At 32.8% G+C, this 27,701-nt stretch overlaps 2 protein-coding genes across 2 annotated transcripts in view; one reads left to right on the forward strand and one right to left on the reverse strand.

Annotated features, from left to right (window-relative positions):
- MFSD14A (major facilitator superfamily domain containing 14A) overlaps positions 1-3,131 on the forward strand; it is a 40,464-nt gene extending 37,333 nt beyond the window's left edge. Inside the window, exons 11-12 of the mRNA XM_069478292.1 lie at positions 300-463; positions 1,752-3,131. Coding sequence (XP_069334393.1) covers positions 300-463; positions 1,752-1,958 — 371 coding nt within the window. The 3' untranslated portion in view covers positions 1,959-3,131. The remainder of the gene's footprint in view (positions 1-299; positions 464-1,751) is intronic.
- A 266-nt stretch (positions 3,132-3,397) lies between these two features.
- The window catches only part of SASS6 (SAS-6 centriolar assembly protein), a 38,473-nt gene continuing 14,169 nt past the window's right edge, over positions 3,398-27,701 (reverse strand). The window contains exons 8-17 of the mRNA XM_069478287.1: positions 22,394-22,585; positions 20,072-20,266; positions 19,875-19,964; positions 19,622-19,801; positions 19,176-19,257; positions 18,357-18,493; positions 16,345-16,473; positions 7,418-7,515; positions 5,402-5,496; positions 3,398-5,297 (exon numbers count right to left, since the gene is read on the reverse strand). Of these exons, the coding sequence (XP_069334388.1) occupies positions 5,191-5,297; positions 5,402-5,496; positions 7,418-7,515; positions 16,345-16,473; positions 18,357-18,493; positions 19,176-19,257; positions 19,622-19,801; positions 19,875-19,964; positions 20,072-20,266; positions 22,394-22,585 (1,305 nt within the window). The 3' untranslated portion in view covers positions 3,398-5,190. The remainder of the gene's footprint in view (positions 5,298-5,401; positions 5,497-7,417; positions 7,516-16,344; positions 16,474-18,356; positions 18,494-19,175; positions 19,258-19,621; positions 19,802-19,874; positions 19,965-20,071; positions 20,267-22,393; positions 22,586-27,701) is intronic.

Raw genomic sequence — 27,701 nt, forward strand, 5'->3', positions numbered from 1 at the left:
TCATGACTGATTTTTCACCAAGGACATTCTGAAGCCTGTATCTAGGAAAATAAAGTGCTTCTGCCCACTTGTTTCTATGTTAGACCTTCATATTGGTACATCTGAGCTCCTGTTTGCATAAGGCAGCTTACTATACTTTGTAGAGCTGATGGCTCCTAAGTTTTTAATAGCGTCGCTATAAATTGCTAGTGTCTGATAAATGCCTTCATTTTTAGATCAAGTGATTTCATATTTGTACTTTTTCTAGGGTATGAAAAAATAGGTAGTTTACCAAATGATAATTTGTTTAAACAATTTAGGTGTGGTTCAAGGAATGATAACAGGAATTCGAGGATTATGCAATGGTCTGGGACCAGCCCTCTATGGATTCATTTTCTACATATTCCATGTGGAACTTAAAGAACTGCCAATAACAGGAACAGACCTGGGAACAAACACAAGCCCTCAGCACCACTTTGAGCAGGTAATTGTTCATTCACATGATAAAATTATATAGTTTGGATTAAAATGTAATGATTTTTGGTCACAGATGCGTTCATGTGAGATTCTTATTACAGATAAAATAAAACACTTAAAAACCAAAGTCTGAGGGACTGTATTCTCCTGTATTCCTTTATGAAATTGCTGTATGTACTCCTCCTCCCTTGAGAATGAAAAATTATTTAAAATATCTAGTTTGTCAAATTACACCTAATGGCACGTGAAACAGCTATTTGTCTATACTACTGCCTGTCTTTTATCTGAGACTTTTGTAACATCATAGTTCTCTATATTAAGCCTGTTCTGCATGAAAAGTCATTTATATGCTGGTAAATATCTTTTTTTTTGTTTGGTCTTTTTTTGAGACAGAGTCTCGCTCTGTCACCCAGGTGAGAGTGCCATGGTATCAGCCTAGGTCACAGCAACCTCAAACTCCTGGGCTCAAGCCATCCTCCTGCCCCAGCCTCCCGAGTAGCTGGGACTACAGGCGAGGACCACCATGCCCAGCTCATTTTTTTCTATTTTAAGTAGAAATGAGGTCTTGCTCTTGCTCAGGTTGATTTTGAACTACTGAGCTAAAGCGATCCTCCCGCCTCAGCCTCCCAGCTAGGATTACAGGCGTGAGCCATGGCACCCATCCATCTTTGTTCACCTGATTACTAAACCTCCTTCCTTACAAATGAAAATATTAATGCCAAACAACATTGGTCATACTAGTCAATACAGACAGCTCATCACTTTACTGGCTTATTTTGCAGAGTTCCACATTAATCTTCCAACCAGCTAAGTCTACTTTTAAATTAAAAAAGAATATTTGTGAGCTACCCCACAAGTGCAACTGGCAGTGCAAGTTTTTGCTAAGAATGAATGCATGTAATTTTGAGCTAAAACAAAGGTGTGTTTCTTTTTGTAATAACCTGTGTTTTTCTTTCAGTCAATATAATTACCTTTTTGAAACAAAGAAAATGGTATTGATTCTGCTACTATAGCCAATATTATATGCTACTTGATTTCGAGATCTTACTATAAATATTTTCCTCTTGGACTAACAAATTAAATGAAGGTTCATGTCTGTGTTCAGATTTTGTGCTGAAAAGTGACAATATGGTTTTTTTTCCAGAGGCTGTTTTGCCAGTTGTTATCCCTAGAATTTTATATTGAGAGTCTGATAATGTCCCTTTTGGCTTATAATTCATAGCAGTCAATTACTACTAAGCAATTTCTTATGAATAAATGTGTGCAAAAATCCTAATTATTTTATTCTTCCTCAGAATTCCATCATCCCTGGCCCCCCCTTCCTATTTGGAGCCTGTTCAGTCCTGCTGGCTCTGCTTGTTGCCTTGTTTATTCCGGAACATACCAATTTAAGTTTAAGGTCCAGCAGCTGGAGAAAGCACTGTGGCAGTCACAGCCATCCTCATAGTACACAAGCGCCAGGAGAGGCCAAAGAACCTTTACTCCAGGACACAAATGTGTGACGACTGAAAATCAGGAAGATTTTTCTATCAGCACCCAGGTCTTAGTTTTCACCTCTAGTTCCAGATGTACATTCCATTTCCATCCACAATGTACTTTAAAGATTGTCTTAAGAAATGTATCTGCATGAACTCCGTGGGAACTAAAGAAGGTGGGAACTAAAGAAAGAACCGGACAGTTTTCCAAAGATGTTACAATTTCTTTTGAAAAGAAACCTTTTGTTTATTAGCACCAATTTCTTGCCACTAAGCTGTTTGTTTTATTATACATCCTTTAATTAAAAACTATATATGTAACTTCTTAGATATTAGCATATGTCTCTGCTACCATTTCCTTAAGGTGTTGAGCTTTAACTCTATTTATGCTGACCCTCAGTGAGACAGAGTAGGTAGTATGGTTGTGGACTTGTTTAACATTTTAAAATCTTAAGTCAGATTTTAATATTATAAAATCTTGGGTCAAATAATTCAAAGCCTTAATGCAGATGCACTAAAATAAAGAAATGGTAAATGAATTGTTTGCATTAAAAAAAAAAAACTCTTAAGAAAATTGTACTAAATCGGAATCATGTTTCAAGCTTCTTTGCAGTAATTTTATTTTAAACATTATTCACGACCACTTTTGAAGTGAAAAAATATCAGCCATTTAGAATTTAAATTGGGGTGTTCAGAGCCTGTAAACCTAAATGCTGGCTCAAATTTGTTCCCCAGATACTTCTTATACCACTATTCTTTTAATGTTTGCATAATCATAAGAACCTCAACACTTGAATACATAATCTAAAAATTATATAGTAAAGCTGGTAGCCTTGAAAATGTCAATGTGATATCTATATGTAGATAAATATATATAGTGGCCTTTCAGGACTGTCACAGTAACACTTTATTTACAGAGCTAATGTTTGTCCTAAATTTTCAGGACCCTAGAGGAGAGCTTTATACGATTACTGATGTGAATTTCTCTAAAGTGTATATTTTTGTGTCCAGTTATATTATTTAAAAAAGTGTTACTTTGTAAAAATTGTACATAAAGTATTGTATAGTTTACACTGTTTTCATCTTGCGTGTGGTTATTGCTTAATGCTTTTTAAATTTGGAACACTCACTATGGTTAAATAAGGTCTTAAATGTAAATATTCAGTTAATAAAATTAAATATTTTAATGATTTCCTTTTTTAAAAAAAAAGTCTTGATCTGTGAATCCCAATAGGACCTGTTTGGGCTTTATATTACCATAATCATTTATTTTTACAGTAACAAAACAAAACTTTATCTCTTCTCTCTTTGAATCCATTTCTTTTCCCTCACTAAAATACTCTTGTAGAAAGATAAGAGGAAAGAAATGAAAACTTGATATGCATATTAACCAAGAAGTACCTGATTTTCTAAGCATAGATGTTGTGATCAATCTTATTTCTTTTATAACACTCCAAAAGTAATTTTAATACTTTATTACAAAGCTCACAGTTTACAGAAATAACATTAAATGCAACATTTTGATTATTAACACATGTACAATTTTACACTGCAAAACCATTTCAAATAAAATTTTAAGAGGTAGAACAAAGAATACTTGGAAGCCATATATATATATACATTTAATACAAAAACATCTTCAGCAAGTTGGTATCCAGAACGATATCCTATCTTTTGGAAATGCTCTCAATTTTCCATGTGTGGATATGGAAAGGGGTATCTACATTTAAAAAAAAGAGAGCTACCTGTATGTCATGTATTCCATCCCAAACCTGTCACAATGTTTTATATATATTATATAGTATTTACAACAAAGCAGATTCCAATATCACCAAGAAGCTTCTTTTCAGAATAGTAAGTGCTTTCAAGATACTGTAACCAGATATTCTTACTAATGTAGTATATCTAAATGGGGGAGAGTCACTGCCTAATATTAGTTACTGAATTTTCAGATTAGATCCCTAGTTTAAGACAGCTGGCAATTACCAGCAGATTCAAAGAACAAGACTCTAGATAGTGGCATCATAAAAAAAAGTTAGCAAAGATTCTTTGTCTTACCGTGGAACCCGGTAACGTTGGTATGTCATTAATATCCTGAAATGTCTTTTTCCTTATCTGTAATAAAGTACTTGAATATAATTTTTAAACTGTCACATGAGCATTAGCACTGCAGACAAAAATTGATTTGGAGGACACAAAAGAACACTACTTGGTATTGGACAGTTGTCAACAAGAAAACATTGGGGCCCTATAATTCTGGGTGAGTTTTTTTAAATCACCTAATTTTTTCCAAGAAATAATTCTTACTGGAAACTTATAAGGAAGAGAAGAAACTTGTAACTTCTAACAGTTATTTGTTTTGCCTACTTTATTAATGTTAAAATCAACCAAAGTTTTGATATTATAAAAACAAATACAGTGAATATTCATGATGCTCTTATAGTAAAGATTTTGTATGATGCCAATTTTAAAACAATTCCACTGATACAGACTTAACTGCATAACTAATAAAAATCCAAATTGAAAAAAATTGGATGAGTGAAAACCTTCAGGAAAGCACTAAAATCCTTCCAGCTCAAATGACTAAAGCACTTTATACCTAATCTAGTCATGTAAATACACTGTCCAAATTATTTTTACAAATACATCACAGTCATTTAGTAGATTCATTCAACAAGTATTTCAAGGAAACTACTCACATTTACTTGCTATTAAGGCTTAATTCATTTCAGTCTTTTAAGGTTAATTTAGGATTTTTCCCTTTAATGTAAACATCATCAATAATACACATATTTTAGGAGATAATTTTCCCTCATAATTTTCAGGTGGTAAATTTAAAACTTACCAATGAAAATGATAAAAATGAATTATTAGCATTCTTTGGTTTCATACTATTACATTTTAAGCAGGTTTTAATTTACTCAGATATTCAATATGATTAGACTCTCCCTTAGAAGGATTAACTCTAATTCCTTAGAACTGAATTTCTAAGGATTTTAATAAAATTCATACTATTATCCTATAAAATACCACATTCACAAACCAAAAGTCATTTACTCAGAATCTACCAATCCCTGAGTACAAATTTGTTCCTATAAACTGCCATAAACAACAGCAGCACTTAATAAAGAATCCAAACAATCTACAGTAGCTGAAATAAATTTGAAACTTGCTTGTTTAGGATTTGATTTATGTTAACATATTTTTAAACCACCTGAGTTTCTAAAATGTCAATAAAAAGTAAAACATGACACTAGAATTAACTGTTTGGTAACTGCCCAGGGAAATATGCTGAAGATGTAGAAGGGAGCACTGTGGGTTTGGAAGAGGTCTGTAATGCTCCTAGAGCGCCATCTTTCTGATGGTCTGCAAATGAAGACAAAATAAGATTATTGGTACTCACTCAGTCTTTGTATATACATTCAAGTAAACCACAGTGTACAGAGTCCAATTCAGAAATGCCTTCTCACCTGAATTACTAAATAGATTCTGGCTGAGTCCACGTAAAGGAATGCTATCTTCCCTTTTCTTCAGGTATTTGGATTCCAGCCCTAAATTTTCACCACTTAAAAGGAAAATAGTAATAACAAAGTCTTATTTTGTCTTCATTAGTTAATTTTGAAGGTTTGTCTCATATACACATATAAACTATATATAAGATAACTAAGTTATATTTATAGCTTAACTTTGTTCATATCATATTCACTGGTTTCCTAAGCAAATAATTTGTCTACGTATAAATCAAAGTATCCTTCTCAGTAAAGAGTAAACTACAATGAATTAAAAATTCTAAGACTTGAGATAAAGACTGTAAAAGAAATGAAAATCTATAAGTACTATAAAATTTTAAACAGCACATAAGTGATACATGATAGATATAAAAAAAAGATACATGCCTTGAGAATATCACTATTAATTACTTTAATAATTTCTATCTCATCCTGTATTTACAATGAATAAGATTTATTTTTATTTTTTCTTTGACCAAAAGCTCTTCAAAATTTTGTAGTGCTTCAAAGTAATCATTATCAAATATTAATACATAGTAACAATGAACTCTGGTCAGATGAATACAAATGTGAAATTTTATAAAATAAAAAAAGAATATTTCTGTATTTTTTCCCATTCCACCACTGCATTCCTGCTTTCTAATTCTGTTCAGTATTAAGTTTCCCTAGTAGTACACTTGTAATAAGAAGTTAAAGGCTCTTGCAAAACAATGACAATATGTCCTTAAAATTAAATGCTAGTTGATCTTTTCCCAATTTTCAGAAAATAAGTGGGTGAATAGGCATTTTTTTTTTTTAATTTCAACTTTTTTTCTTAATCTTGATACCCACTGCCACTTTTTACTAGCTGACAACAAATAAACCAGAAAAAACAGTCCTAATTTTATGGGCAGATTATTGATTTTGTACTATAAATATGATTGTCATATTTTCTGCTAATAAAATTGCTCTTGGTGTATATGATGAATTAAATATATAAACATTATGTTTCTCTACCATTAATAGGAATACCAGGTGCTCTGCCTCATGAATAAGTATGATATTAAATATAGCAAATATATACATTTCAGGACCTCCAGGAATTCTGATCTTTTTTAAAAAGGGAGGTTCACAAACATTAACTATTTTAATACTCATCCTAGTGGCAATTTCAGAAGACCTAATGTATAAAGGCAGGAGAGCTAGGATAAAAACCCTTTTTAAACTATGTTAGTAATTCAGTTTGCAATGTATTGAGATGGTGATAGCCCATGATAATGAGTGTCAGCAGACAGGCATTAAAGCTATTAAATTTTAAGTAAATAACCATAATGATTAAAAATAAATTACAAACATGAAGCCTATCCAGAGAGAAAAGTCTGCATGTATATGTTGTTTAACCACAAGTCACTTGGTCAACAAACTTTACTATCTAAACCGTATTTAAGATCTAAAAGCTAGGGAAAGAATGTGAGCAGGCAAAACAAGTCACAAATTGGCATTAAAGCTTATTTATATTATCTATGGGACAATGTCACAAACCATTTTACTCTTATTCACCATAAATTTCTAGCAGATTAACTTGCTAGTCTCTTACACTATGTTACACTGGAAGTAATAAATCAGAAAAATGGAGAGCTTCCAGGGGCAGACACAGCCATACAGGAAAACAAAAACAAAAATAGCTGACCATGAGAAATCAAAAAAGATTTCTACGTATATGCCCAAAAATACTTAAAAGGGCAATATTCAGTTATGTAGCAAAATCTCTTAAGACAAAATTTTACTGTGTGTCTCAGAGTATCCCAAAGTTTAAAAAAATAGATGAGAAATCTCTTTTTTATAGGTAAAAGTGACTCAACTTAAAATTCCACTGACCAGTAACTTAAAATATATCAGATATATAGGTGGGTACCATAGCTTTCAAACACTGATAAAAATTCTTTAAGATAACCTTCAAAAGGGCAAACATTAAATTTTATGTCAATAAGTACTTACTTTTCCTTATCAGCTGAGCAAGGCATACTAATAGTTGCTCCTGACTGAACATCTCCTAGGGATGTATTTGGTTTTGTAAACTGCAAGTTAAACTGAACCTGTGAAGAGGAAAAACATCTCATGTAACTGAATTAATGAGAACTGAGTTCTATATTGATGGATGGTGAAATTGTTTTTCTGATAAATATACCATAAAAATACAGGTTTCACCTATATTTTATAACACAGGCACATTCTATTGAGAAGATTTAATAAAAACAATCCTATTTTTCCTTACCAAACTACCTGTCGTATAAGCAAGATGAATAACACAAAATGATTCTCTTAATTAGTTTGAAAGAAAAATGTGAACACTAAATCATTCAAATGAAGTGTTACAGAGTTAAAAGTAACCAAGCACCACAATAATGCATTTACCTCATGCATTCTGAAAATTCTTCTTTTCTTTTCTTTTTTTTTTTTTTGAGACAGAACCCTGCTCTGTCACCCTGGCTAGAATGCCGTGGCATCAGCCTAGCTCACAGCAACCTCAAACTCCTGGGCTTAAGCAATCCTTCTACCTCAGGCTCTCGAATAGCTGGGACTACAGGCATGCGCCACCATGCCTGGCTAATTTTTTTCTATATATACTTTTAGCCGTCCAGATAATTTCTTTCTATTTTTAGTAGAGACAGAGTCTCACTCTTGCTCAGGCTGGTCTCGAACTCCTGACCTCGAGCGATCCTCCTGCCTCGGCCTCCCAGAGTGCTAGGATTACAGACGTGAGCCACCGTGCCCGGCCTGAAAATTCTTCTTTTTATGACTTTCAAAGCCTGTTATATTTATTTAAGGATTCTAAATGAAGGCTTGGAATTTGAATTTTGAAATAGTCAAAAGTAATCAAGAATCTATGCAAAAATCTAAAGTAAAATGTTAGCATTTATTAATAAGATATAGTAGCTTATTTAAAGTAATAATGTACTACAATTGAGTGGGTTTTATAACAGGAAGGTATAAATCGGCTCTTTATTATGAAGTCTATAAACATAAATCATTATACCAATAGATCAAAGAGAAATCATGACCACCTGTATACAAAAAGAAAAGGCATAAGAAGACAATACACATCAATTTTTGACGAAAACTCAAAATAGGAATAGATACTAACTTAATATAATAAAATTATAAATTAGGAAGATATATGCTGCTCTACTTGGCTATCAAGGTTCAATAATGTAAAGATACTAGTTCTCCCTACATAAACCTACATTCAATGTCCTCGATATCAGACCACAGGTAGTACAGGGCTGCGATCTCTGAGAGAAGTGTTATTGCTATAATCAATCCAGCTTTCTAACTGGAGGCACTTTCCTGCCAGCAAGTGCAGAAGGAGAACACAAATCTGAACTGAGGAGATCAAGATCAGAATTTAGGGAGGTTGGATGGCTGGAGGCTGCAGGGTTGAGTTCTGATGAAAAGGGAGCTATACAGAGAATAGTCTCTAGAAATTTGCCTTGATCTCCTTGCGTCTTTGCTGAGTACTAGGTACATGCATACAGTAAAACTCCACAAGGATGGGTAAATAAAGAGGAGCATTTTAAGCTGAATAATTTCCAAGGTTCGTAAGCAGAGAGTCCTTGGCTAGAATGGAGAGCCGTGAAGGATCACACCTTTGTATTATGGCTGAACTGTCCCTTGAGTAGAAGGTACTTTAGATACACCCTGGTAACGCTAAAGAGAAAAGAAAAGAGAAGAGAAAAGAAAAAACAAACAAACAAAAAAAAAAAAAACGTTGAAAGCATTAGAATCTATATAAAATGAAGCAAATTATAATGAAATAAATAAATGAACAGTCTCAATGAGACAATATTATGTGATCAACCAGGTATTACTGGAGTACCAAGGAGTACCAGAAGAAGAGAAGATAACATAAAAAAAAAATGTGAAGAAATAATGACCTGAATTTCCTAAACTGATGAAAACTATAAACCCACCAATTGAAGAACCTCACGAAAACCCACTGCATACTGATGCACATGCACCACACCAAGCACATAATTAGGATGTTGAAAATCAGTGCTAAAGAGAAAATCTTAAAAACACTCAGAGAAAAAAGTCACTTTATATGTAGAAAAGGTGATAAATATGGATGACATCTTCAAAATGCAGAAAGGAAAAAAGAATCTGTCGACCTAGAATTTTAAATGCAGAGAAAATGATGTCAAAATAACATTCTGAGACAAATGCAGAATTGCCTGCACAGCTGCACTGTATTAAATCTTAAAGACTTGTAAGAGATCTTGAAAGTTATTAAAGAGAAAGGAAAATGATACCAGATGAAGACTTAGATCTACAAAAAGGAATAAAGAGCATATGCAAATAGTAAATGTGAGTAAACTAAAGACTTTTACTCACTGTTTAATTTCTTTAAAATATACTTGATTGTTTAAAGCAAAAAAAAAAAGTGGGATTCATAACAAATGTAAAAGTAAAATTTTGACAACAGTAGCAAAAGGACAGGAGGAAGGAAATGGAAGTATATTACTTTAAGGTTCTTACTTTACATGGAAAGTATTACATTATTATTTGAAGATAGATTATAAGATGAAAATGTATATTGTAAAGCAGAGCAAACACAAAGAAAATAAAGTCAACAGTAGATAGAAAATGGAAAACAAAATACAATGCACAAAGGCCAGACTGTCTGCTCTCACCATTTACTTAAATTTAAATTGTAATAAGGCGAGAAAAATAAGTAAAAGGCAACTAAATTGGAAAGGAAGAACTAAAGTTGTTATTATTTTCAGATGAAATAATAGTTTTTGTGTAAAGTCAAACAGAATCTACAAAAAAAATTGAGTTTAATAAATGAGTAGCAAAGTTTCAGGATATAAAATCAATATACGAAAATCAATTACATTTCTATACATCATTGAATATTCTGACATAGAAATTACTAAAACAACTACATCAGCAATAACATAAAAAAGAATACTTAGGAATAAATTTAACAAAAGAAATGCAAGACATGTACATTAAAAACGGCAAAACACTACTAAGAGAAATTAAAGAAGATCTAAATAAATGAAGAGACTCTTAAAGGTTCATGGATTGGAAGACAAGATATTGTCAAAATAGCGTTTCTTCAAAAATTGACCTATAAATTCAATGTACCCCTATCAAAATCCAAATAGACTATATTGTAGAAATTGACAAGCTGATCATTTACATAAAAATGAAAAAGGATCTAAAATAAAAATGTAAAGAATATAAAAACAATTTTGAAAAAGAAGAATAGAGTTGGTAGATTTACACTATCCACTTTTGAAACTTAATATAAAGGCACAGTGATTAAGACAGTATGGTATTGGCACAAGGATAGGCATATAAATCAATGAAACAGAATTGAGAGTCCTGAAGAAAATCCTTACATTTATGGTCAATTGATTTTCAACAAAGGTGCTTAAACAATTCAACAGGGAAACAGTCTTTTCAACAATAGTACTGAAATGGAATATCCATATGAAAAAAAATGAACTTAGACCCCTACTTTATACCATACACAAAAATGGATCACAGTGCATCACAGATTTAAATGTAATAGCTAAAACTATAAAACCTCTAGAATAAAACTCAGGAGAAAATGTTTTCAACATGTGGTTGGACAAAGAGTTCTTAGACATGGCTCCTAAAGCATGATCCACAAAAGAAAAAAATTTGATAAAGTGGACTTCATCAAAAATTAAAAACTTTTATGTTTCAAAAGATACCATCAGGAAAATGAAAAGGGAAGCGACACTAGGAGAGAATATTTGAAAATCATATACTTAATAAAGGACTTGTATCCAGAACATACATAGAACTCTTATAATTTAATAGAAAGATGAACAAACTTGTTTAACACACATTAAATGTTTAATTTTAGTGATTCTAATACATGTGTAGAAGAACTTCGTTGTGGTTTTAATTTACATTACTCTAAAAGCTAATGAGGTTGAATATCTATTCATGTGCTTATTTAACATCAGTATATTTACTTTGGTGAAATATCTATTTGAACGTTTTATCGACTGTTAAACAACATTTACCACCAGCAGTCTGAGAGTTCAAGTCATTCTGCATCCTTCTAACAGTTGGTAAAACCACCTTGGAAAAGTTTGGTAATTTCTTGAAAATCAAACATATACCACCAACCATTGCATTCCTAGGTATTCACCCCCAATAAATACAAAGACTTGTCCACAAATGTGCACAGCAGGTTAATTTATAATATCCAAATACTGAAAACAACTCAAATGCCCATCAATTTATGAATGTATAAACAAATTGTGGCATATTAATATAATGAAATACTACTGGGCAATTAAAAGAAATTAACTATTAATAAGCAATACAACCTGGATGAACCTCAAACATGTTATTAATGAAAGAGAAAAGACACCAAAAAACTACTTATTTTATGATTCTATTTATATGAAGTTTAAAAAGGCAAATTTATTTTATTTATTTATTTTTTATTTCAGGATTTATAGTGACAGAAAGCTAATCAGTAGTTGTCTAGGACTGGAGGCAGGAGTATGGATTAACTGAAAACAGGCACTAGAGAACTTTTGGGGGTAATGTAAATATTCTAAAACTGAACTGTGGTGATGGTTTCACAACTCTATGAACTGACTAAAAGTATTGAACTATAAACTTACAGTGGAAGAATTTTATGATACAGAAATTATACCTTAATAAATCTTTAAATTTCAAAATAGGAAGCATAATGAAGAGAGTAAAAAGACAAACCAAAAATTGCAAAATAATAGTTAACACATAAAAGCAACATCAGACTAATGTCCAGAATATATAAAGAATGCTTATAAAAGTTAAATACCATAAACAAAAAGATGAATAAAAGAAAAAGCCAGGCACAGTGGCATGTGCCTGTAGTTCCGGGTGCTCAGGAGGCTGAGCTGGGAGTCGTCCCTTAAGCCCAGGATATAGAAGCCAGCCTGGGCAATGTAGTGAGACCTCATATATAAACACACACGCACATATAAACAAAACCAAAAACAAACATAAAAAAATGAATAAAAGAAATGAACAAGAATTTTACAGAATAGAAAATATAACCCATAAATACATAAGAAGATATTCCTCACTTTAATAACCAGGGAAATGTTATTAATAATTAACATCACAATAAGATACTATTTTCAGTCACCACATAGGCAAAGATGCCTTTGATCCAGTTATTTCTAATAATTTATCCTATAAATCTATTTGTAAAAGCCACAAAGATATATGCACAAAGACAGTCATTGCAGCATTGTATAAGTATCTAATAGATTAAAAACAACCTAAACAAACAATCCCCCATAAACGGTACTAGTTAATTATAATACATCCATATACTGGAATACTATGGCGTCATTAAAAAATAAACAAAAACTTACATTCTGAAACACTGAAATGGGCCTATTCCATGATAATAATGTTCAATGAAAAAAGCAAGGCATAGGCTGGGAACAATAGCTCACACCTGTAATCCCAGCACTTTGGGAGACTGAGGGTGGAGGACTGCTTGAGGCCAGGAGTTTGAGACCAGCCTGGGCAACATAGCAAGACCATGTCCCTACAAAAAATTTTTTTAAATTAGCCAGGTGTGGTGGCATGCTTCTGTAGTCCCAGCTATTCCAGGTAGTGAGGCAGGAGGACAACTTGAGCCCCGGAGTTTGAGGTTGCAGTGAGCTATGATCACACCACTGAACTACACAGCCTGGGCAACAGAGTGAGATCCTGTCTCCAAAAAAAAAAAAAAAATTAAACTATTTAAAAAAGCAAGGCATAGAACAGTGGGCATGTACTATTTATGTTTATCTATATAGACACTCATATATATATGAACATACATATGTATATATGCAGGCACATATATTCTTGTATATGCTTTAAATATTTTTGGAATGTATCATAAAAAATGTCAAAATGTTTTTCTCTGAGGAGAGAATGGGGATCACAGTACATTTAGACAGTATACCCTCTTGTACCTTTGGAAGCTTCTTATACATTATCTATTTTTTAAAATACTTAATACTAAATAAACAGAAAATTTATTTAGAATCATCCAGTGAATTAGGTGGTTAATCAAACCAAGTAATGCTATCTCTAGATAAAAATCTGTTTTTGGATGCACACTGTGGGCCAAACACTATCAAGATAAAGAAATCAATCATGGGCCCCTTTCTCACTGCAAAAAATCTCTCACATACTTCGTAATTTCCTTGATGAATGTTTGACCTTGAAGATTAAGAATTTAATTAAAAGATTCAATCACAAGTTTTTTCTTTGACATCAAATAATATATCCTCTTTAATAACAGTTCAATTTACTACCTAATGGTATTTCACCACAAAATGTAAGCACCAGAGTGGCAAGGGCTTTATTTTGTTCAACGCTGTATCTGCTGCAACTGTTAAATAGAACAATGCCTGGCCATGATAGACATTCACTAAATACTTGTTGAATGAATGAATCCTTGGCTATTACTGTCTTCAGAAATAAAGGAAAAAGAGTAAGTAAATTTGTCTATCTTGCTTTAAAATGTCAAGTATGTGTCCTATTTGTCAGCACAGCACAATTTTTTTAAATACTCATGGATTCTTTCAGCATGATTTTGTTTGTTGCCTAATTTAACTTCTCATGTTATTTTCCATCCTCACAGTTAAACATCTACTTAAATACACTAAATCTTTGACAATAACATTTTAAGACATCAAGTATATTACAGGTTCAATGTTATAAAATATTTTTTTTAATTGTAACTCAAAAGAACATGTTTTAACCACCATACCTGCTATAGTGCACAAGGCTGCCTAGATCAATAGAAAAATTAGCTTAGTGTGGTTTTGCACACCTGTAGTCCCAGCTAGTCGGGAGGCTGTGGCAGGAGAATCCTTTCAGCCCAGGAGTTTGAGGTTGCACTGAGCTATGACGATGCCACTGCACTCTAGCCCAGGCAATGGAGCAAGACTCTTGTCTCAAAAAAAAATAAAAGACTACCTACACCAATGGCCACCAAAGTAGGCTGTGATTAAGACCATCCTTTGAGGTTGGAGAAGAAAATCTTATAACTTCAATTTATATCCATTTTTAATCTCATTATTTAATTTCTATTTTTGAATATATTTTATTATTAAAAATAGTAGATAACATTTATGGAGCACTTATTATGTATCAGGCACTATTCTAAGCAAATACACTAATTCATTTAGGCCAATAATCCAGTAAGGTAGAGAAAATTATCACTCCATTTTATACGTGTGGAAATGTAGTGTAAGAGTAAGATATTGTTTGTTTGTTTTTTAGTGGCTTCCTCAACTTTACATTGATAGAAGCAAGATTTAAAGTCTGGAACATCAGATTCCACTTTCTTAACTACTAAATTATACTGTATATAATAAACTATTTAAGCAATATATGCATAAATTCATAAATATTCATGAATTAGAGCTCAAAGTGTTTTGTTTGTTTTAGGGTTTTTTTGTTACTGCTGGGAATACACGATCAAAAGAATATGGAGAGCAATGATATAAAAAACACAAAGTCTTGCTCCTACGTTTAAGAATATTCTTGTTATAATGATTCCTGTGATTCCACAATACCTATAAGAAAAGTAATCTCATTATTTTATAAGTCATATTGTCCTACCAAGTAGGCAACTATTGTAGTTCTTGTCCTTAATTTGTACATTATATATATATGTGTGTGTGTGTATATACATGTGTGTGTGTATATATATATATACACACACACACACACACACACACTCACATATTTTTTTTTCCTGGAAAGTTGTTTAAAATAAAAAACTGTGAATTCCATCATAATTCTCAAGCAAAAAAATGATCCCAAATGTAATCACACTCGAGTATACTGATATTTATCATAGAACAATAGTATTCTTTTGAATGCACATAGCTAATTCTCCTTAAAAAGCAATGTATGAAGAGCCAATTAAATGCCTCAAAATATTCTTTACATAACAGTAGTCTAAGCACAAAAACTCAGGTTTAATTCATTTCATTGAGAATTCTCTATAGCTCCAGATAATTAATAAGGCTATGGCTAAAAAGAGCACATGCCTAAGCAACACAGCCAACTCATTTTTAGAAGAGCCCAGACCTAATTTAATAAAGAGTTTATAATACCAGTTTCAAAGTCCTAAATTCTATCTTTTATAAAATATTTTTTTTATAAATGTTTGTTTCCATGATGTAGGAAAAAATCAACTTGGACCTGAAGTTAGGAATAAAAATAAAAGGAGTGACTAATTTGGGTGTATTAAATTATTGTGAAAATAAAATTGTAATACATATGAAAACAATATCTATTCCTTAATGGTACTTATCCATAAATATATATATATATATATATAAAAAACTAAGACATTAGTAATAATAGTGATGATGAAGAACTCAAGTGGACAGAAGAAAGTCTTAACAAATAAATCAAGGGTTGGAGGGATTGCTAGTCATACACTATTTGAGATAAGGTTGCCAGAACTACATTGTAGAATTTGATATAAGCCTGCCCTACCAGAGCTTTAAATTCTGGCAACAAAACCCAAAAATGTTACCAGAGCTAATACTCCAGCAGTATATCCTAGTCAGTAATGCTAGTTATGCTTGACAATTGTAGGATATATTAATGTAAGCAGAAGAATGAATAAAAATGGAGAGGCTGATTAGAAATAAGGTTGAAGCAAACTAATATTCAGTTTTTCATAAATTATAGTGACTCAAGAAATATGGTACATATATTTCTATAAACATATATACTATTCAGTAATGTATTCAATTTATTTAGCAACTCACCAAATAAAAAATGAACTTATAAAAGATATTTTTATGCTAATAAGTTTGCTATATTTTTCCAGAAAAAGTATTAGTTAATTTGGCTACCTTTGGTCCTGAAACTGGGTGGATGGTATTTTTGGCAGATATCGAATGAGGAAAGGTATTCTGGAATGCAAATGCAGAGGAGACAGGATAGCCAATCCCACAAGTTGGGTAAGTTAGTCTACCATCAACCTAAAAATAAAAATGATTAAAAATGAGAAATTAATTCTAAACAGTATTTGTTAATCAGGAAGCATTAGCATATGTTATAAAAACTAACAGTTAAGAGCACTATCTCAGAGGTCAATTTGTTTACGACACCACAGAACCCTGCTTTATTATGCAGCATGAGGCTAGGATACCTTTGAACCAGATGGCTTTTTTGAGGGGCTGTGCAAGCTTGGATAAAATAAACTACTGGACCTGCCTTTGTACTTAGTTAAAACAAAGACTTCTGAACCATCTTGTTTTAGTCTAGGGTTCCTGAAAAGCAGGGGAATTGGGGATGTGGAGTCATACATCAATAGGCCAATCAAAGATAAAATAAAAATTTTCTGCCAAACTGAGTAAAAAAATCAGTGTTCTTAAATGGACTAATTGAGACAATAATTGGCTTTGCACTACTTTTCAATATGCTGGCATCACTATTAACCAATGTTATAAAAAGTTTATTTTTAAAAGAGACCAACTGAAACACAAATCTTAAGACACATTTGTGCAGACCAATGGCTGCACAACAAAAATACCTTTCACATAGCTGTCTGTCATCAGTCATTCAAGATTAAGCCAGTTAATTTTTTTCAAGTTTATAATTCAGACTCAAGCACTTCTGTACCTTTTTCCAATTTAGCAGCAATTCTTTCCCTTCTTTAGACATTTAGTACTATCTGATTTGCCAGAGTAGATTAAAAATTGAATTAGGTATCTGAATTTCAAACCCTCTACCAATGCCTTCCAGCCAAAGACCACCAGGAACACACCTATAGATGTACAAGCTGGGTTTATTCCTCCTTGCAACAAGGGAAACTGCACACCATGGAGAACCACAGAGTGTCTCAGTAAGTGGGTGTTAAATGGAACTTACTTTATGGGTTTAGACAATGATAGGTGATTTAAGAGAAAATTTAAGAAACGGGGGCTTTGCTATGGATTGGAAGCTGTCAGGAAGTGGGAATAAATATATGACTGGGTATCTGAATAAATCCTATCTAATACAGCCAAAGCTATAATTGTTAAAGAAGCAGCAGCCACTCATGTTAGCCAGGAGAAGAGGATGTGTGGCCATTTTTGTAGTTTAAAAATGTTCATATTTTTGTCTGTGTTCAGACGTGATTATGGAGTAGCCTTAGTTTTGTCCTGATTCATCACGGTCACAGAGTGACCTTGTCTGATGTTGATATTCTATGAAATTACTACGTTCAACAGGAGAGCCCCAAACCCTATCTGTGAGCACTAGGCAAGCTCCTAGCAGCATCACCTAGGCCTAGCCACCTGATAGTAGCAGGACATCTCCGAATGTAAAGAGCTACTTTTCTTATTCTCCCTTTTTTCTTTCAAGGAAAAGGCAAAAGACCTGGTCCTGGGAGCTAGAAAGCTTACATCTCATAACGGTTTCTTCTAGGATCTAGAGCTGACAACCTTGGTCACAGAGCTTTTCTATTTCTTTTTCCTTTTCCTCTCCTTCTTTGGACAGAAATCAGTTTAGGCTTTTTCTATCATAGTTCCTTGAGCCCAAACCCTAAATTCTCTCTTCTTGAAGTCTCCTAAATATATTATGTGTATGTTTTAATGTTCTTCAGTATATTTGGCATTACCTTAGTTAGTACTGAATGATTTCTATACCCAGTAAAGTTTTATGAAGAAGTGTGCCCTTGAAACACAGCCTCTTTGTTAAAAGCAAGCATGCCTTTGTGCCACTTCAGGGGCAACTTGAACTTTACTTCAGTGCTAATAATTGTAGGATTTCAGCCTGTACTGGTACCAACACCTTAAGTCATGGAAACTTCCTAACAATCTGGGAATACTTCTGTTTCAGAAAATTCACTAAGATCACTTACACCTTATTTTAATCTTACCACATTCAAGTTAGGAGAAATTCCACTTCTGATTGTGTTGCTGCTAGAATGTGCAGGTGGAGTAGTAGAAGGTCCCAATACATCTTGCTTTCTCACTAGCTGATTTTCATTTAGTTCTTTATTTAACCATGTGATTACTTAAATAAAAGAGCAAAAGTCAAGGTAATCTGACTGTTTTTATTTTTTTAATCATTTTAAACAATTTTATTAAGATTTTAAAATTATAAGTTTTTACAATGACCTTACATCACAGGAGAACAATATAGGTTCACCTAAATGTTTGTAATTAAAGATTCTTATTTTAGCAACTACCACACAGGACTCCTTTTTCTATTATTTTCAGAAGCACATATTTCTGCCGGTCAAGCATCTTTTTGAAAGCTTTCACTTCTAGAATACAGTTTACTTAAAATTCACAATCTTAATGCGTGATACCCAGGTACTAGAAACTGAGAAAAATGTTAGAAGCTTAATCTTATATTTTAGTTTCAAACAATTCATATTGTTACTCTTAGGTAAACAGCAATTTTTAAAAAGTAGTAGTGAAGAATTTAAACAGTAAATTATATTCAACATGTTAAATAGTTTTAATTTTGGGTTACTGACACATGGGATATGGTTTTCTTCACAGTGATGATAACTATCTTACTGGGCACTGATATAATTTACTATAGCAAAGACATTCAGATAGCATATTGAAAGCATAAATTATTTATATATAGCAATATCTTGATTTACCCACACTTTTATGAATTCAAATAAAATTTTCAGGTTAAGAAAACTATAAACCTCATTTACATATAAATGTAACATACTTACACTTTTCATTATTTTTTAAAAGCTGTTTGCTTTCTTCAAGTTTTTGAACTGTAGCTTCTAATTGTTCTTGTAACTTGCATACCTGAAATATTCCAATCCTCACAGTAAGTCAAGCAAAATAAAGATCAAATAAAAACTGAAGAAATGCATTTACTATTAATTAAATAATTAAATACTAATATTAAATGAGAATAAAGGAATTAGCTCAACTTTGTAATAAAATATTTATGTGTGTATATACGTACAGATATATGAGCAATCAAGATATTTGAGTCATGATAATTGACTTTTCAAACTGAAATAGATTATTAACTTCTGCTGAATCTAGTGTTCTTTTGTTAAAAAAAGAAAAGGCCAAAGCCACTAATATAACAAAGTAGAAATTTTTAAAAATACATCTGAGGAAATAAAATAGTAACAATACAAAAATATAAAATATTAACTACCTCTTGCTCTTTAATTCGAAGAGACTGTCCAACATCCTGTAATTCCTTTTGCTCCTTTTGTAATTTTTCCTCCTTCTCAGCCAAGAGTTTTTCCTGCTGAATAGTAACTGTATTCTTCAGTTTCAACTTACCCATTAGAGTTTTCAGATCCCCTTGTAACTTCTTGATAATTTCATTTGCCTGTAAAACAGCTCATATGTATATCTCTACATAAGCTGATGAAATATTAATAGTCTAAATTTTAAAAACAAACCTTCAGAAGTTCTGCTGATAATGATTTTATTGTAGCTTCAAGTTTTCCTAGCTGTACTTGATTTTTCTCCCCATTTTCTTCTAAGGCAACCTGATATATGTTTTTAAAAACATGAATAATTAGGACATTTGTATTTATTTAGGAAGAGCATCATTTATAAATATGATCACTTTGTTTAGAAAAATTTAAAAGTAGACCTTCTGTTCCTGGATTGTATCAAATGCTTCTTTTGTTCTTAAAACAAGCTGGTCCTTATCCTTGATTTCCTGTTCTAAAACTGCCACTTTTGTTTGTAGCTGATTAATAAGCTTTTCTTTCTCATGGCATTCAGCATCTAGTGTAGAATTCTCTCTTCGCAAAGAGAGGACTTCTTGCTTAGTTCGCTGCAACTCCTAGAGGGGGAAAGAAAGAAATCATACATTATAAAAAAGGGAAGTTGGCTGGTCTAGTTATTTATAGTTAAGATCTTTAAAATATCAAAAATGTCTTTAATAATTTTAAAGTTCTAATTCATATTGTTTCTTAAAAAACATGAAAGTCTCTCTGTGATATGTGTAACTTATAGATTTAGAATACAATTATAAAATACACTACTATTTAATTCAACCATATTAAGGGAATATAAAACAATCCTGATTTGTGAATAAATTACTACAACTTTGAAAAACTTGTAACAAGAATTTTCTGATGTCTCCCCAACTGATTCTAAGGACAGCCAAGGATGAGAGCCACAATCTAGAGTAAACATTTTTCTCTGTTGCTTTTATCTACAAATTTTTTTTAAAGGCTCATACTGTGCAGTCTATAATCTATTTTCTTCACCTAATATATTACAAATACTTTTCCATTTCAATAAATATGTCAACATTTCTGAATTTCCTTTTGGTTCACTCTTTAAAGCACAAACAAATGACAACTGTTAATTAAAAATAGATTGTTAAAAAATCTAAAATAGATCACTTCTCAATCAGCTCATACTAACCCAAATGTTGCTGATACACACAGTTCAGTTAGTATTCCTAGATAGTTTTAGTCCTTAGCAAAAATTTAAAAAATTAATTTTATAGTATTATCCTATAGTGGTTTTAGGAGCATAGTCTCAAACAGAATTTAATTCCTGTGGTCTTGAGAATTAATTTCCTTAAATCTCAGTTCCCTCATTTGTACAACAGAAATGACAACAAATACTTAATAAATTATTTCATTTAATCTTCATAAAAATCCTTAAATTGCCTTGCACATTCGCTGGCATATAGTAAATACTCAATAAATGATAGCAATTATTATTTTTAGGGCAGTAATGCCTAAAGAGTATAAGTTAGAAAGTTAGGTAATGAATACTCAGAAGTAAAAAAACTTCCCAGGACTCATTATTTGTAAGTCTTATGCAAATCTTGGAAGATATATTTTGATTAGATTATACAAAAATCAACACAATGAAGACTGTCTATATACTGGCCAGTTTCAGGGCTGAGATAGAAGAAATCACATAGGATTATAATGAATCTTTTAGACAACCAATATACCATGAAGTCCGAAATGTTTTACTAACCAACGTGAAGGGTGTAAGTAGGAAAAACTGAAGACGTCTGTTGTTGGGGCAAAACACTAGGAGGGTCTGAACATAAAATTGATCAGACATTAGAGTTTCTAAGCAGGACTAGAGAAATGGAAGTGGAAAAGTCTTGTGAGCTAGAAAACACCGGTGATCTTTCTATTTAAATATGATAGACTTTGAAAATCTCTATATATTTCCTGATAATTCATATGACAATAATGTATAATAATGCTACACAGTCTATCATCAGTGCCAAAGCATCAACAACTATGCCATTACAGCACAGTTTTAAAAATTTCTTTGTTGCCTGAGAGAACAAGGTAGTATAAAAGACAGGCAAATAAGAGATGGGTTCTAATCCTTGGCTTCCACTTATTGGCTATGTGACCTTACGCAAGTTATTTAATGTCTCTGTACCTTAGTTTCATCATCTATCAAATGGGGACAATAATAGAACTTACCTTAAAGAATTGTTATAACAATTAAATGTGCTAATATATGCCTATCACATAGCAAATGCTCAGTAAGCATTAGCTATTATCTTTGCTATTACTATTATCATTATTATCGGACACTAAACTTCAGACAATTGTGTGATACGTTGAGTTGGCTGAAAGAACCACCCCTGTCAACACTGACACCCTATGAGAGACAGATGCCACATTAACATTAAAAATACACTCAAGAATCCTAGAGCTGTGCCAGTAAGCTGTTTCTTAAGATTCTAACTAAAAATATCCAAGTTCACCTCCGTTCTGTTCTGAATTAGCCTGTTTATCAAATTTCAGATTCTCAGTTTTCTTTGCATTGTCTGGATGGATTACCCTAACACAAGAGAGCTGTGCAGAGCATCCAGAGGACCACCACCCACATAAGCAATAAAGTAATCAAATTAAAATAAAGTGACCAAATTAAAGCATTCTTTTAAATTGGAGGGGGAAAAACCCACAACATTCAATACCTCTTCAACACCAGAAAGTTTTGCTTTAAGTTCTCTAATAGTTGAGTCTCCTTTATATTTTCTTTCAGTTAGGTCTTTATTAGCTGCTTCTAACTCAGACACTCTGTTTTGTAGCTGGTGGATGTTTTGTTGATGGAGGATCTCTAAATCTTTTTTCTGTTGTTCATGCTGCTGTTGGTATTGAACCTGTGCCTATTATATAATAAAAACATAGTACCAAAATTCAAAGAAAAAAAATCAGAAATACAAATACAAGAATATTTTGGAAAAAACTATAATTTCTTCTTTATAATTATTAGACGTCTCTGTTTTGAAAAGGGTCTATTTTCAATTATGAATTTCATGAAAGACAAAGGTCAAGAAAGGCAAATTTACCACAACAATCTTTTTCATCACTTCTGCTTCTCCTGAACCCACATATGTTTAAAAGTAATAGTCATCAAGTTAAGGGAAGAATGGCATATGATTAAGTAAAAAAAAAGCAAACTGCAAAATAGTATATATAGTATGAATGTACTTGTTTTAAAAAAAATGAACAGGTATATAGAACTTTCAGTTTTTGTTGTAAAAATCAGTTACATGTATATATTAATATGTTTTACAACAGAAAAATACCTAAAATTGTAAAATTAGCAAGGTTTGTTCATTAGGCCAATCTCATATTTATTTGTTACACTTTACCAACAATAAAATTTGAACATAATTTTTTTTTTTTTTTTTTTTTTTTTTGAGACAGAGTCTCACTCTGTTGCCCAGGCTAGAGTGAGTGCCATGGCGTTAGCCTAGCTCACAGCAACCTCAAACTCCTGAGCTCAAGCGATCCTCCTGTCTCAGCCTCCCGAGTAGCTGGGACTACAGGCATGCGCCACCATGCCCGGCTAATTTTTTTTTTTTTCTATATATATTTTTAGCTGTCCGTATAATTTCTTTCTATTTTTAGTAGAGATGGGGTCTCGCTCTTGCTCAGGCTGGTCTCGAACTCCTGAGCTCAAACGATCCGCCCACCTCGGCCTCCCAGAGTGCTAGGATTAAAATTTGAACATAATTGTAACTGTTCAATCTCTAGTGCCTGTCTAAATCATACCACAAACCTATCTTAATAATTTCTGTTAATGAACACTATCAAATCCTAAATACCTTTTAAAAATAGTCTATTTTTCTGATTATGAAAGTTAAACATAGTTTGAAATAAAAAGAAAAAAATTATATAGTGTATCCATGTAACAAAAACATTTATACCTCCTTAATATTTTGAAATAAAAAGAAAAAAGAAAGTTAAATATGCTCCTAAAGGAACAAAGGGAAATCACAAATAACCCATAATCCCATCCAGGGAGTTACTCCTAATATTTAGGAATATTTCTTTCCAGTCATTTATGTACTTATATTGACATCCCACATGCACACACAATATACATATTTAAATTTAATGAATTAAGATCAAGCTATTTATACAATTTAATTATGATTTTTATATCCTTAGCATTTGCACCATCTTACATCTTTAAAAAACTCTTTGTAAATACTTTAATAGCTGCATAACATTCCATTCCATGGTTACTCCATAATTCATTTAACCCCTGCCCAATTATGGACATTTTCTAATTTTTCACAATTAAAAATAAAACTATGATTAATATTTTTGTACATCTATAAACACCCAAAATTCACATTATTTCCCTATGATCAATTATAAGTTAAAGAATATAAACATACATAAAGCTTAATATAAGTTCCAGAACTGCATTCCAGAAAAGTGAAACCCATTCAAAGTTCTTAGCACTAGTATAGGAGAGTGTCTCTCTCATAAAATGCTTTAGGAATTTTACATTACTACTTCAGGAATTCCTTCATTTTTGGAAAATTGGAAAGGAGAGCAGAGAGGGGCAAAAAGAAAGAGAATAGAAAAAAGGCTACATAAAATTGAAAAAATCTTGGAAAACACATTGAAGAAGGAATAAAGAAAAAAAAAAAAACAGAGCAAACTGGTAAAGATGATAAAGACACTAAAGGCAGAGGCGGCCAAAGGCAGTGAAAATAAAGAACTGGTTTTACTCTAGCGATTATTAGGATCCCAGGGATTTTTGTTTAAACAAGAAAGTGTGAGGGATAGGATTACAAAGTTTGCATTTTCTACTTTGTTCATGTCTGAATCATTCCAATATTTTTAGAATAAACACATAAGGAAAATATTTCCACTTTGAAAGCAAAAATAATTTTTGAACAGATAGTTTCAGAATTATAGCAAAATAATCAAGCCCAACAAAAAAGGGAGAATTTGTAGAGGTGGAAGCAGTATTTGTCAAAAGAATATTCTACAGAGGTTTTAATCAAAAGAGCACACAGTAGTTTTAGAAGAACATTAGATGAAAAAAATATTTTGGGGATGGATTTATAATGCTAAGAATTGGAAAATAAAGACTAATAGAAAATTCTATGAAAAAGAAAAGTGAATAAAACAGAGAAGTCAGGGTCAAGAAAATAATACATAAAAGGAAGATGGGTGATTCTGCTTGTTGCCAAAACTTTCCTCACAGAAAAGAAGCTGCTATAAAAAAGAGAAATCAATACAGAAATAATTAAGACTATTGAGTATATTTTTAAAAGTAGGGATATGATGAAAACATGCAAAATAAGTATAAACATAAAGAAAAAATATGCAGCAATCGAATTTGCCCTAACTTTTCAAATGCCCTAAAGATGGTACCACAGGTTTAATGTCCATTTGAGTAGAGAAGTGGCAAATGTAGAAATACAGTCATTACATTCCCTGTGACATTTATGGAAATCATCAAAACTGGGAGGCAGTTTGCTTCGACAGATTTCTATACATAGTCATGAAATTGGTCTAGTTTGGGAAACAGTACCCTATGGCAGTGGTTACCAGAGTTATCAGTATCACCTGGGAACCTATTAGAAAATCAAGTTCTTGGACTCTACCTCAGGCCTACAGAGACTCTGGGGATGGGGCCCAGCAACCTGTATTTTAATGGGCCCTCCAGGTGATTCTCATGAACACCAAAGTTTTAGAACTACCACCCTATGGAATATCTATCAGCAGGAAGAGAAATGTTGGCCTGGTTTTAAAGTCCCCAAGGACTGCTTGATGAACCTATTAAGAAAATGCAATGAGGGCTGGGCACGATGGCTCACACCTATAATCCAAGCTACTCAGGAGGCTGAGGCAGGAAGATTGCTGAGGACAGAGTTTGAGACCAGCCTGGGCAACATAGCAAGACCCTGTCTCTACAAAAAAATTTAAAAATTAGCCGGGTGTGGTGCTGCATGACTGTGGTCCCAGCTACTCGAGAGGTTGAGGCAGGAGGATACATGAACTCAGGAGTTGGGAGGCGATAGCGAGCTATGATTACATCACTGCACTCCAGTCTGAGGGACAGAGTGAGAGCCTGTGTCTAAAAAAACAAAAAACAAAAAACCAAAAAAAGCAAAAGGAAAATGCAGTAGGGAACACAAACAAATCTTTCAGTCACTTTGGTGTTTTAAACAAATGCATTTAGAAAGGAACTTTTAGTACCTAACTTGCTTAAAAATCAAGCCTCCAAAAAGGTAGTAAATAACAGAAATGAATAAAATGGGGGGGCGGGGAGAGTACAAAACTAATGAAATAAAAAACTGGTTCCTCAAAGACACTAAAAAATAGACAAACCATCTAGTCTCATGAAAAAGACAAAAAAAATTAAGAACATAAGAGAAATGACATGGAGATTTAAAAAACCATAAGACAGTATGTATGATATTGTATTAATACATTTAAATACACAGATGATAGCTGGGCAGAGTGGCATGCACCACTCGGGAGGCTGAAGTGGGAGGATTGCTTGAGATATGGACTTCAAGTCTAACCTTGGCTACACAGCAAAAAATTTGTCTCAAAAATCTTTTTAAAAATCTTAAAAAATAAACAAACAGGCCAGGTGTGGTGGCTCATGCCTGTAATCCTAGCACTTTGGGAGGCCAAGGTGGGAGGACCCCTTTAGGCCAGGAGTTCAAAACAAGCCTGAACAAGAGCAAGTTCCTATCTCCACTAAAAATAGAAAAATTAGCTGGGTGTGGTGATACATGTCTATACTCCCAGCTACTCAGGAGGGTGAGGCAGGAGGATCGCTTGAGCCCAGAAGTTAGAGGTTGCTGTGAGCTAAGCTGATACCACTGAAGAACTCTAGCCTGGGTGACACAGTGAGACACTGCCTCAAAAATAAATAATAAATAAATAGACAAAGACAAACCTTTACCCAAAGTTCAAGGAAGCTGAGAGGCCAGAGAAAAAGGCTGACATACTCATTTCTCAGAAAGAAACATTTAATAGGTACTTATGAACAGAAGCTGTGTCTCCGGCAGAGGAAAGACAAGATGGTGGATCTCAGACCCAGGAACATACACCATAGGGATAGGATGGGTAGGACAACTGAAGTCAACCCTCTCATGGAAAGGAAAGAATGCTATGTGAATCTGTCTAAGGGCAGGATGTATGGTCAAGGTTGTTCTAATCTAAGGGCTGGATTTATAGTAATAGTAGATAAAGTAGAGATCTAGAACCATTTCAAGAACAGAGGTTAAGGAGAAGTTAACACAGTGGATTAGCATCCAAGATGGAGTTGCTTTAGTCTCTACAATGAAATACATGGCTTTCTAAGGAAATGTAAATTAACGAAACTCAAGAAAAAACTGAAAATTCAAACAGATCAATAACCATGGAAGAAATGGTAAAAGAACTTAAAGACAAATTCCTCAAACAGGTGTCAGATCCAAATGGTGTTAAAAGCCTAATTGCATCAGGCCTTCCAAGAATAGATAATTCCTTGTTATTGCACTGTTTCAGAATGTTTTCATTCATCTCACGAGGCTAGTATAATTCTATAACCCATAATTGTAATAAGCAGACTAAGATAAGGAGACAAGGGCAATCTTAGACCAATGTCACTTGTGAATATAAATACAAACATCCTAAATTAAATATTAGCAAATTGATCCAACAGTATATTAAAAATCTCTATGACTATTTAAGTATTATTTTGTGACTTCAAAGATGATTCCATATCTGGAAATCTATTGTTATAATCTATTACACTATTAAAAGAGGAAAAATGATTTAATTATTTGGTTAGCTCCCCCCAAAACCATCTCATCTGACTTAGCATTCTTTGGATTAAAATTCTCAGGAAGGCTGGGCGTGGTGTCTCATTCCTGTAATCCTAGCACTCTGGGAGGCCGAAGCAGGCGGATCACTCAAGGTCAGGAGTTCAAGACCAGCCTAAGCAAGAGCGAGACCCCGTCTCTGCTAAAAAAA

This window comes from Eulemur rufifrons, chromosome 8 (assembly GCF_041146395.1).
Source record: "Eulemur rufifrons isolate Redbay chromosome 8, OSU_ERuf_1, whole genome shotgun sequence".
Classification (NCBI taxonomy): domain Eukaryota; kingdom Metazoa; phylum Chordata; class Mammalia; order Primates; family Lemuridae; genus Eulemur; species Eulemur rufifrons.